General features: G+C 38.9%; 1 protein-coding gene across 6 annotated transcripts in view; it reads right to left on the bottom strand.

Moving 5' to 3' along the window:
• Nucleotides 1–12,707, bottom strand: part of Rgs7 (regulator of G protein signaling 7) — a 351,190-nt gene that overhangs the window by 62,280 nt on the left and 276,203 nt on the right. For all 6 annotated transcript variants that reach the window (XM_050142896.1, XM_050142894.1, XM_050142892.1 and 3 more), the window contains 2 exons: nucleotides 11,330–11,436; nucleotides 7,832–7,883 (listed from right to left, as the gene is read on the bottom strand). In XM_050142896.1, coding sequence (XP_049998853.1) covers nucleotides 7,832–7,883; nucleotides 11,330–11,436 — 159 coding nt within the window. The remainder of the gene's footprint in view (nucleotides 1–7,831; nucleotides 7,884–11,329; nucleotides 11,437–12,707) is intronic.

Genomic DNA, 12,707 nt, shown 5'->3' on the forward strand with positions numbered 1-12,707 from the left:
GCTAATATTACCTCTTATAACAAGCAAAATTAATGCAACAATTAAAGATTTTATTTTATATGAAGATATATATAGAAGTCTACAAATCAGAAGATTACCCTACTATATTTTTCAAAATCAAAGATTTTTAAGTTATCTAGGTTATTAGAAAGCTACCTTTATTGTAAACACTAACTCTGCATTTGAGTCATGATATTTGATGGTGACTGGCATGAGATCAGAAGATGTGGCTCCTCCATCTGCATAGTATGTCGTTCTTATTTGCCATGTTAGTTTTGGGAATAGCATCGTCTATGAACCCATTGCTTCACTGAGGAATGTTCTAGAATTGTAAAATAGGGTTTTTCTGCTAAGCCCAGGACATTTACTAACCACATACTTGAAAACAGCATACCATGAAAGAAACAAAAGGAAGACCCGGGAAGGTCTCTTCCTCGTCCCAGGAAGAAGCTGCCTGCTCTTATTACTCTTGTGTCTTAAGTGTGTTCCCTCAACTTTAGGAGCTGAAAATCTGGTTAGCCTCATTGTATTGTAAATAAAGCTTTCATTTTCTTCTTCAGCACTTATTCCTTGAAAATTGTTTTATTTGTATTTTACCCAGAAGATGCACTTCTACACATTGTTTTAAGCAGTGATAGTCTTCTTGGTGGTCGTGGTTGAATTCCAGAAAATTTCTAACCTCAGTCAGAGAAGAGAATATGGAGAGGAAAACATGACCAACTCACTGTGCTCTCAAACATTAGGAAGCAACCGCATGATGAGGTGAAAAGTAGAAACAAGGCCAAAAAAAAAAAAACCCACAAAATGCTTCATCATATTTGTCATTTTCTCTAGAAAATTCTGCAAACACTGTGTATGACAGGAAGGAAGCCTCAGTCATCACTCCCCCATTTACCATCACAGCAAAAAGAGATGGACAAGGGTGAACCAGCTTTTGTCTTACTCAAGGGTCAGGGTCAGAGGACAAACCATCAGCCCTGTTTTTGGAGAGACAGATAAGACTGTCTATACAATTGTGACTTAAAATAGAAGCCTCGGGGATAGTATCTTGAAGTCAGGAATACACTAGCTACAAGCTGCAACTCTAAGAGCCAGAGGCCCCTTTCTGACAAATATGAGACTCAAGTCTTCTCTGAGGTCAGGAAGAAAGAAAAATCCACTCGTACTGTACACAAAGTGCGGCAAAAGCCAGCATTCTGAAACACACTCAATGCATTCTGCCCTTAACAAGGTCTGATATAAGTGCTAGGGTACAGGGAGAAGATGCCAGGCCCTCCCCCGCTATATTCTTCTTAGTCCACTTAAGGGCAAAGGAATTTGAAAAGCCCAAAGCACAGTTGTGAAGGTCACTTGCCAGCATCACTATGTGTCTGAGTTCTAATCATAAAGATTGCACAGTGTAGCTTGTTTCCCTGAACCTTACCAGGTGTCACTAGGTCCCTTACAGGACAACAAGGGAGTGTGACTGAACGAGTGACACATGTCAGAGCTGCTTTAAGAAGAAAGAGCTTCTAAGGAAGCCCAAGAAAGAAAAAGGAGAGAAACAGGAAAAGTTGGAGTAGGGAGAGGGTGGAGCAGGAGTAATGTGGATACTGTGATAAGAAAAAACACGAACAGAAATTTTTAAATAATAAATTTTTATGTGTTTATCAGTAGACTAGACAGGACTGAGCTGATAAATCAATGAGCTTCAAAACAATAATCAAAACTTCCACCAAGTTGAAGCAAAGTCAAGAGAATAAAATTATCAACAATCTAAACATATGCAATGACATACAGAGAAGAGAAAAACAAAAATATTTTTAGGCAAAGACTAAAGATTTGCTAAAACCAATGATAGACTCTGTCTTAGCTGAATTGGAGCCTTTCCCAAATAAATGTCCCAATGTCCTACATCCCAGTAATCTCAGAATTTGACTTAATGGGAGACAAGGCCACTAAAAGAACAATTAAGATAAAATGGGGTTCAAAGAGTGGGCTCCTAATCTAAGATGCCTGGTGTCTTTCTAGGAAAAGATGTCAGAGATGTACTTGCTCAGAGAGACAGCCCTGTGAGACACAGTAAGAAGTCACATTTCTGAAAACCAAAGACTCAAAAGAAGCCAATTCTACAGCAGTTTGTTTTTTAATTTCTCTGTAGAGGATGCCCCTGTCATTATTTAGGAGAACCCGTTTCTGTTGCTTAAGTCACACAGGTTGTGATATCTTATGGCCACCCTAGAAATTAACACAAGCCATAAAACCAGGAATCAGAGAGAGTATCAAAAAGGATAAATAGATGAGTCCACGTTCCAAACCCTATACTTAGAATACTTAGACAGATTCTAATTACAAGGAGCACGTTTTAGAGCTCTGTAAGTTTATGAAAAAGATGAGTAGCATTTGCAGTTTCATATTATGTAGCTCCATTTGCCCATGTAATTAATATCTTATGTTAGCATCGTAAATTGGCTAATTTAGAGCCACTGTCTAAACATTCATTAATAATTTTGTTTTGTTTTGTCCTCTCAGGTAATGGCAATGTAAGCTTTGGAACAATTTTTGTTGATAGAAGGACCTTATGGGATAATTTAATGTTTCTTTCTGCAAATGTCACATGGTGACTTCAGAAGCAAACCAGAAAGTTCTCTCCTCTCTACCTCATGGCCTTTCCACACTAAACCTTCATTGTTTTCCTTTTAGCTACATAGTTCTAGACTTTTCAGTTCAGACATTAGTTGCCATACTCATCCACACGAACATGTATGTCATCAAGGATGGCCTAAGAACCAAATACATCATCAGCTTCATAGAAACAAAGTTCTCAGTAATCAAGATAACAATATTTGAATATAGTACTTAAAACAAGAAAAAATTTGTTAAAAGGTTCACAATGAATAATATATCAAAAACTTAAAGACAATGCTTAAAATCCTATTTAGCTGGACATGGTGGCATATGCATAAAATCCTAAAAATCAGGAGGCAGTGGCAGATGGATTTCCAATTTGAGGCTAACCTAAACACAATAGTCTCTTTAGGGAATCTGAAGTTGGAATATGAAGATCTTTCCTAAATAAAATAAAAACAAATAAGCAAAATCCTCTCTGGACATTAGATATTTGACCATTGAAATTCATATCCTAGACTCTTTATGTGCAATGCAATAAATCAGAGCTACTGTCTTTGGTATCTGCTTCTGTTTGGCAGCAATGGCTCTGTCTGCTTCTCACCAAAGTTGTCTTGTGCTTCCTCGTGTGTTGGTCTCCAGCTCACTCTGGTCTCACTATGAATGATGCAAATGTACCAATAGAAACACATTCTCCACACTGGAATGGGTTTGGATTGGGATTGCCTTTTCTATTTACACACACAGTATGCAAATTTTCGCCCACCTTGAATTTTCTAAGAATGGAGTTCTTGTAGATGTGGTCCATAGTGGCTTATTTTAGCTGTTAAAAACAATCAATATAGTGCCAAGATAGCTATGAAAACATGCCTTTTGCACATGGGCTGGTCTACAGAAGTTTGTGTTCTACACATCATAGGATAAGCTCAAGTTTGGTGATGGGAAAGAAGGTCAAGATGGCAAGAAAATGAGGGAAACTTTTTAAAACTTTCTGTTCAGTTTCACATAGCAGAGCCTGTTTTGAATCTCAGAATTCAGGGCTACAGCAGGCAAATTGTAGTCTGAGGTCAGTTTAGGATATTTAGAGAGAATATATCTCAAACAATAAAGTTATAATAAAATAATACAACCACTTCTTGGGCATCTATGCCACAAAGTTGTCCTAGAAAATACAGCCTGAGTAGTCAGTCTACTTTATACCTTAAAGCCCAAGCATTTCAGATCATCCATACCCTTTTAAAGAGGGGGTTTTAAGAGTATATTTTAAATAAAAAAAATAAGAAGAAGAAACTGAAAGACTGGAAAAATTCAAATTGGTAGTACAATTTATTTGCACTTAAGAATATAAGCCATTGTTGTGGAATATTGCTTTAACTACGTAAGGATGTTTAACAATGTAAAAATGTGTTGCTTTGCACCTGATTGATCTAATAAAAAGCTGAACAGTCAATAGGTAGGCAGTAGAGGGAAAGGTGGGGCTGGAGGGCAAAGAGAATAAGTAGGAGGAAGAATCTAGGGCTCAGGGGAGAAGAGGAAGGAAAGAGGGAGAAATAGAAAGAGATGCCTGGGGCCAGGCAACCAGGCAGTAGCCAGTCAGCCAGACAAAGAGGAAACAGGAAAAGTAGGACATACAGAATGATAGAAAGATAAAAGGCCCCAAGGCAAAATGTAGATGAAGAGAAACAGGGTCAACTAAGTTATCAGAACTAATGGGACAAGCATAAGATAAGGCCGAGCATTCATTACTAATATTAAATCTCCATGTCATGATTTGGGGGCTGGCAGCGTGAGAAGTTCTGCTTCAAGCCATCCTTATGTAGATGTTTAGTAATTAAGCCAGCTACAAAGTAAACCAGAATATGATTCATCAGAAAAACAAATGGGATAATTTAACAATATGATTCCACTTAGTTTACAAATAGGCTGGCTGGGGCTGTGGGAAACAGTTCAGGAGATGATCTCCTCTGATGTGGGTGCCAGTAAAAGTCAGTACAAAGCTGAAGGACATTAGCCATGACAGATGCCTGCTATGAAGCCTGTTCTGTGAGTGATTCATTGCAGATATCACGGCTTTTCCTCAGGCATACTAGGGGAACAAGCCTACTACCAAGTCATCAGACACGTACTGCAATTGTGATTCCTCTAACCTTCCAGTGAAGAAGACAGAGATTGGAAAGGAGGGCCACCAAGAATAAGAATTGTCTTTAAGGTGTCACCCAGCAACCGATGGAGGCAGATGCGAAGACCCGCAGCCAAACATTAGGTGGAGTTTGGGAAGCCTAGGAAAGCGGAGGAGAAAGGAGTGTAGAAGCCAGAGGGGTCAAGAACACCATGGGAAGGCTAACACAATCAACTAGCCTGGGTTCATAGAGACTTGAAGAAAATGAACAGACAACCAAGAAGCCTGTATAAGACTGACCTAGGCACTCTGCACATGATACCATTGTTTGGCTTGGTCTTCAGGGGACTCCTAACAGCAGGAACAATGGCTATCTCTGATTCTTTTACTGGATGTGGGGATCCTACTTCTCATACTGGGTCACTTAGTCTTACTGCAATTTAATATATCAAGTTTTATTGCTACTCATAGGAGACCTGTCCTTTCCTGAATAGAGAGGGAAGAGGAGGGGACTGAGGGGTAAGAGGGGAAATGGGAAAGAGGGACTGGTAGGGGAGGATGGGAAGTGGCTGCAGCCACATTGTAAAATAAACAGATGAATAAAAAAGAATTCTCTTTTTAACAGGAAACAGAAGCATTGTGTATGATAGGCAACAATGATGAGAAACAAAAATCACTAGTTTATGTTTAGTGAGTTTAGAACAGGAATAACGCCAGCTTCCTTAGGTATATCAATATGAATTATTCCAATCATTTCATTAAGTCAAATCTCAAGCCCCGTTTTTGAGGTAGCAACCTGCGACCCAGAATTGTGTCACACTTTCTTCAAAGGCACACATTCAGCCTTTTGTCACAGCAGTCATCGGAGTCAGGTCTTCCTCCGGAAGGTGTCTCCTCTACTAGAATGTTGTACAGTCTTTGGGTAGGCTCCTAGACATACACCCACATTCCACAGAAAGCTTCAACTCTGACTAATGCGTCCGTAGTTGCTTATCAACTTTCTGTAAGCATTTCAATTCTGAGGACTGTTGAGCAACAGATGAAGAAGTGGGCATTTCCACTCAGGTAACAGAATGATCTAGTCTCTCTGTTAGTTTGATAACATCATATAAAGTACTTTTGTCTGTTTGTATATTTGAAAACCATCTGCACCACCTGCCCACTCTGGGGTAACTTACTAAATGTTTCTATAGTGACTATTAGGAAAGGTAATTCTAACCATTTGCTATGGATTTTCCTACAGTTTACTTCTGAAGATGTTTCTCCAGGGGAAGCCCCAAAGAAAATCAAACGATTGTTATGCTTCTTCCTGCTTTTGCATATTATAGTATTCTCTCTTAATATGATGGATAGTTTATGCCAACTTGTCCTAGGTTAGAGCCATTTGAGAGGAGGGAGTCTTAACTGAGAAAATGCCTCAGTAAGCCTGGGATATAAACAAGCTTATGGAGCATCTTCTTTATTAGTGAATGACATAGGAGGGCCCAGTCCACGGTGGGTGCTGCAACCTCTGGGATGGTGGTGTTGGGTGATACACAAAAGAAAGCAGACTTCACAAGTCCTAGAGAGCAAACCTGTAAGCAGCACTCCTCTAGGGCCTCCTGCCTCTAGGCCCTCCAGCATTGTGTGAGTTCCTGCTATGATGTTCGTCAGTGATAAACTGAGGTCTGGACGTATACGTGAAATAAACCCTGTGTTCCCCAAGTTGCTTTTGATCACTGCAGCAATAGAAACCCTAACTAAGATATTTCCTTAAACAATTTCATGTCTCGCCATCACATGTGCTGGTTTGAAGAGAATGGTCCCCATAGGATCATGTTTGAATGCTTGCTCCCCAGTTAGCAGAACTTTTTGGGAAAAATTAGGAAGTGTGGCCTTGTTGGGCAAGGTGTGCCACCGGGGATAAGCTTTGAAGTTTCAAAAGCCCACACCAGGCCCAATCCTGCTCTTTCACTTCCTATTCCCTGTGGATTAGGGTACAACTCCAGCACCATGCTCTGGCCAGATGCCATGCTCCTCACCATGATGACCATAAACTAACTCTCTGTAAGCCCCCAAATAAATGCCTTCCTGCAAAAGTTGCCTTGGTCATGGTGGGTCTTCACAGCCATATCACAGTAACTAAGAAACCACATAAATTCCTTCCTCCAACTATAAAATCTGTCTTAGATGTTATGAGTTCTTTTATGGAATCATTCTGACATAGCACCCAGCACCACCAAATAAGGGCAATATTTAATTATTTTAAACTCCCATATCATTTTGCTCATACCAATGGCATTTTCATGGCCATTTATAAGAATTCTTTGTGTAGGCCACTACTTTTGTTTCTAGGCTATGAGCTACTCAATACTGCAGGCAAGTCAGACACCCTACAGGCCAACAATATCTTCTACAACAAGGCACATGAGGGGTTCTCAATGAACATCTGTAGCCGTGGAACTTCAAATCTGTCCAATCTTGTTTCATTAAAGCATTACCTATGCAAAAATGCTTGAAGATGAACATTTTCAAGGGATTAAAATTTTTTCCTTATAGAGCTTCTTTGATTAAGCTTGGGTTATCTTAAGGTCACTGAGTTTAATTTATTAGGGTTAAATTTGCTATTGTACAACGGTATATTTTCTTTGGCTTGCCAGTGGCCTTTCCATATTTAACATAACCTTCTGATCTAGAATCATAGGATGCTTCCCTAATAGTCAGCAAAATAGAGCTGTGAGGAGCCAGAGGGCTGTGTTTGCGTGTTTGTTTTAAACTTCATAGCTGAGCTGAAGAAGAACTAGGACTCTGGCTCTCTGCATCCATTTATCTCTCTTCCTTGCTGCATGGGATGCTCTGAAAGACCAACCCCAACCATTTGAGGCTTGTTTCAGCACTGCAATATAATTAGGGGCTTTTCTTTAACAGAGCACATTCTACTATGGAAGAGCTGCCATCAAGTCTGGTGACTTGCCAAATAAAGCCATACATAAATTGGGTGTTATCATTACTGATTCATACCTAGAATGGTGGTTTCCTCTTTCATTAATAAAAGCAACAGAATTCATTTACTTGGAAAACAGACACATAAATGGTTAAGGACAAAACAAAGACCATTGCACTGACCATAGTCTGTATTTTCTGGCTCCCAACAATTTGATGGCCAAAAATAGGGTGTCTGTTGAAGGAAAAAAGAGGAGTCTTGGTTATACACATAAATATTTAGTAGGCTTTCTGGTGTGCAGTCTGTGTTTATTTTCGGTGCTTATCTAGACTATGTTCCTGATAACAAACATTTTAAACCCAGAGAAAGCTAGCAGAGAGATTTTTATAAGGTTCTCCTCTGCATGCACTGACCAATTTCTCAGCCTTCAGCTTTGCCAAACAACAGCAGGGATTTAAAACAGTGCTCATTTTCCATCATCTCGTACCAACGAACATAAGGTTAAAGGATATGACTGCATTATCCAAGCAAAAGGTTCAGTTTCAGCCACAGAGATGACTGAAAGTGGAATCTTATGTTCAGCAAGATTTGGAATGAAGCATGCCTAAATACAGTGACTTTTTCTGTAAATTATATCTCTTTATTGATTTTCATATGTTCTCAAAGTTTAGAATCATTCCTGAAACTTGTGAATCATTTGCTGGGACCTGTTAATTATGTAATGCAACTTTCAACATTATTCAGCACAATGACAGTAACCTTTGACTTTTACTTATAAAAGCATTCATTTATTGCTGTAAACTTTTAAATGGTGCAAACCAGAGATCATGTTTTTTAACTAATAGTATCTTTGATGTGATTAACAATATCCAGAATTCTGATTCTGTAAAATTCTAGAAATACACTGACTGAAATATAAAAGGAAATTTGATCCGGAATAAAACCCTTAAGATAATTAATGTGGCAATTTTTTTCAGGATTTTTCTAGCCCTGACAACTGAACCTGGCACAGACTCATGGTGACCACAGATCTGCAGAAGCAATGTCATTCATTGAAATTGGCATGGCACGTGAACTCAGAGGTACATAATGGATTGATTATATGGATGAACTAATATTACTGATTGCTTATGTGCAATGAACATATTTTGGGCATTTTCTGACTCTCTGAATTTTACTTTCTAGAGAATGACTCTCAAAGATGTAGAAAAGGATGCTCTGGAGAAATGATGGCGTCATTAGGAGACGGCCCTTTTCTGAGCGTTCTGACCACCAGAGGATTTTGACTTAGCTTCTACTTCTTTGAAATTACTTCAGTCTAATAAAGGAAGATAATAGTAATGTGCCCATATGAACAAAATCACAGTAGGAATTTGGAAGAAAAAAAGACTGAATCGCTAGGGTAAGAGGGGTGGGAAGACGTGTATGGAACATGCTTAGCCTCTCCAATCATACTTAACTCTGTGGGAGACAGAAGTTTGAAGATTTGATTTCTTAGAAATTAAATTGGACCAGGATTCCAGTAAAGCCATGGAAGAAGGAAATAGCTGAAGACTATTTCACGCAGAGCTCCTATTTGAGAAGTCTCTTGGAGGGAGCACTGATTGTTTGGTGCTGCTTCATTTTGGGTGTGTGTGTGTGTGTATGTATGTATGTGCATTATCCTTGTATAAGCATATTGATTAACTAGTTTTAGACTATATTCTAGGTATATGGTCAATTAGACACCTTTTGTTCTCAGCTTGCCTTTTAAATTTTCTCTTTATTCCTTTACCATATTCTCAGTAAAAATCTTATGCCTATCAAAGTTGAATTTTATATTGGGGTATTATAGAGAAATGTCATAAAACCAACATTTTTCATTAATCATGGAAGATTTTTTTCTCAGGAAACAATGCTTGACTTATAATAATAGACACTATAAGAGAATAGCAAACCTTTATAGTTTGTTATTTATTACATATTTCTGTGATTTTTCTAGACTTTGGGACATTTTTGTTCGAGTGTCCTTTTTTCAGTGCTAGCCACCTTTGTTTCTACAGAACCTCCTCCAATCACCCTAGCCATTACTCAGTAGACTTCAGCTGCACAGTCCATGTATTAACTCTGTGAGGGGCATATGAGATCTGCCCGATGGAATCAGGAGAGGTCTCAATTCCAGTTAGCAAAGAGTGACCAGACAATTTAAAGTTTACAGTAAATCTTAAAAAAAAAAATCGCATGTCTAAAATGTCCTAAGAGTATCAGACACATCTATTGTATTACATCAATTAAATAGGTTCTGTTTATCTCCAATGCATGTCCTATACCTTCTTTAGATTCTTAATGATGTTTGGAATCTACATGGTTCAACAGAGGCACTAAGAATTTAACTCTGTTTCGAAACTCCTTGCAAGGAGGTGAATTTCAGGTCAATTCAGGAAGTTTCTACTACTTGGAACCAGCATGAAAATAGAAAAAAAATCAGATCACAATGAACCTTCATGTGTTTTCTACTATTAGAGATGTTCCAGCAGAACAAACAAGGCAGTACTTTGCTAGGCTGTGTAAGTAGGAATCCAGCTCACTCCGACTCTGTCCTTGGTTCCTTTCACTGTTAAAAGATTCCATGATAAACAGATTTGCTAATCCACCTCATTTAGATGTCACTGCAAAGGTAGATGGATTATTAAAATATACAGCATTTAATAACTGATAGTAATAATATAATTTAATAGATTTGCATGAGATACACCTAACAGCACATTGAACTTGATAACCTCTCCTAAGTCTTATAGTTATGTAATGAATGAGCCACTTGCTCCCACTTCCTCCCTTTGTTCTAAAATTCTCGAAAATTCTTTTCCTCCTCTAGATGTGCAGTGGTGCTTTGTAACCTTCACTCAGCACTTACAAGCCTGATAAGACATCCAAACTTTGCCCACTAATTTCTTTCTGGGAAGGTCGAGAACAGAGAACAAGAACTTAAATTGCAGCCAATTCAACCCATTAGCACTAACTGAGGGCCATGTCTGAACTCATTCATTTTATGAAAATATTTTAAATTGGATAATTAGCAAGAGAGTGCCGTAGTCAGTATTTCCTTTCTGAGTAAGGTTTTCTTTGTTGTTGTTTGGTTTTTAGTTACTGTTGTTGTTTTGTTTTGCACAATGGAGATTTTATTTCTTATATCGATTATAAAGATAGATAAATTTTTGGTTTTGTAAGCATAGAACCATTGCTCTTTCAGAATTTATAAGTTTGTTTGTTAGTCTTAAATTTTACTTGTAACTTCAGTCTCAAAAACATTTCTAAAAATTGGAACTTTGTAAAGATGTAACCCTGCAACAGCAAAGACTTTCCTTCAAAAACGAAGCTGAGTTATATCTCTCAACTTCCTGCTTGCTAAGTGCAACTTACAGCTGAAGTCTTCCCTACTTTCTTCGATTCCACTAAGTCACCTCATGAATTTTCCTAAAGTTTTTCTTACATTAAAACATAATTTCAGTCATTATACAGTTCAGCTTCCACATTTTCCCCACCGGTGTCTTATGATTGCTTCTGATGCTTACCCATGATCACTAATGACTTTCTAAGTAGTCTAAGACAACCACATAATAGTTTCCAAAAGGTCTGAAGACACACAAGAACGAAGGTCAGGCTTTCTGGCTTGTTGTGAAAGAATATAGGTTTCCACTTACTTGAAAGCGGTAGAAGGTGCCATCATCCTTGAGTGTGAGGACGTGATCTGAGATGGGAAAGAAGTAGCCGTGGGCAGCCATTAGAGTTCCCAAATGGAGAGCCTCCACTGTTCCGAGAAAGCAGAGCAAAATGAAAACAGCACATGAAAGCCCTGTATATTTGTTGGAATTTGTTCTTGATGATTACGAAGGAGTAACATTTGTCTGATTCTCTTTCAACACATTCTTGCACCAAATTTTTAACATTTTCCCAGTTGCATAGAACAATCTTTCTGTACAAAGGTGAGTGTGTGTGTGTGTGTGTGTGTGATTTCGAACTCCCTGTTCAAAGCCAAAATTTTGCCACAGAGTACCAGAGTACCTATACATTCTAGTTAAAACTCTAAAGCTCATGTGGACACAGGAAGAACAAAACTTTAAAGACACATATCTTGTTACTTAAACTCGTGGCACTTCCCACATCTGATGGTAAAGAAAATCAATACACCTTGCAAGATTTATGTGAAAATCACATACAGATATAGGCAAGGGAGGTGGGCAAATGCCTGAGCATAGTAGCTACAGGACATATGGGGCCACTATGCTTCATTGCTTGCACACTGAATGAGATTTACATCTTTCCAAGGTATTTCCCTGGCGTGCCACTTCTACAGATTTGCCTCTGAGAAGACAGAGTGAGAGAGGCTGGTTCCTCTAAATGGTGGCAGTCCTTTCCACACATCCTCCATTAAATTTGGGTTGGCCATTGCGTTCAAATGGAAGAGAACGTTGAGGAAAGCTGGGCCACAACAGTTGTTAATAGCCTACAGCTTTGGTCAAGGTTGGGGTCCTTGTATGCCTTTGGCCACAAGCCTTGAGTCTTGAAATTTCAGGGGCCTCACTTCTCCTCTTCTTACAGTTGCTTCTGTTCGCTTTGGTTTTCCAGTCTGTGTGCTGGGAAAGAGTATCAGCACACTTACCAGCCACAGAGATTAAGTTACAGCACGTGGGAATGACTGTAGAGTACAGACACAGGGAAGGAAAACAGAGACTTGAAGAAAGAGAGGAAACTGCTTCCCAACTCCAAGCCTGGGACATTATATGACTCAATAAGCAAAAGACAACAAACAACCAAAACAAAGAAACCTGAAAGGCAGTTAGGAGCTAAAGTCTTGGTGAATCTGAGAAAAATGTAGTAAAAGTTAACACAGGGAGCCTGCGGTCAGAAAAGTCGGAGGCCAGTGAGCGTCAGCCTGATTCTCTGCATCTACACCGAAGTCCAGCCCATTGTTGGCCATACCCTGGCACTTGTAAGTTCTTTATGTAGTACTGTCACATATAGGCCTTAGTAAGTCTTTCTGTTAAGAAAGACAAACTGTGAACACCCTTCTGGAAAAAG

This window comes from Alexandromys fortis, unplaced genomic scaffold, assembly GCF_014885135.2.
Source record: "Alexandromys fortis isolate MF-2015 unplaced genomic scaffold, M_Fortis_MF-2015_v1.1 scaffold_51, whole genome shotgun sequence".
Lineage (NCBI taxonomy): Eukaryota > Metazoa > Chordata > Mammalia > Rodentia > Cricetidae > Alexandromys > Alexandromys fortis.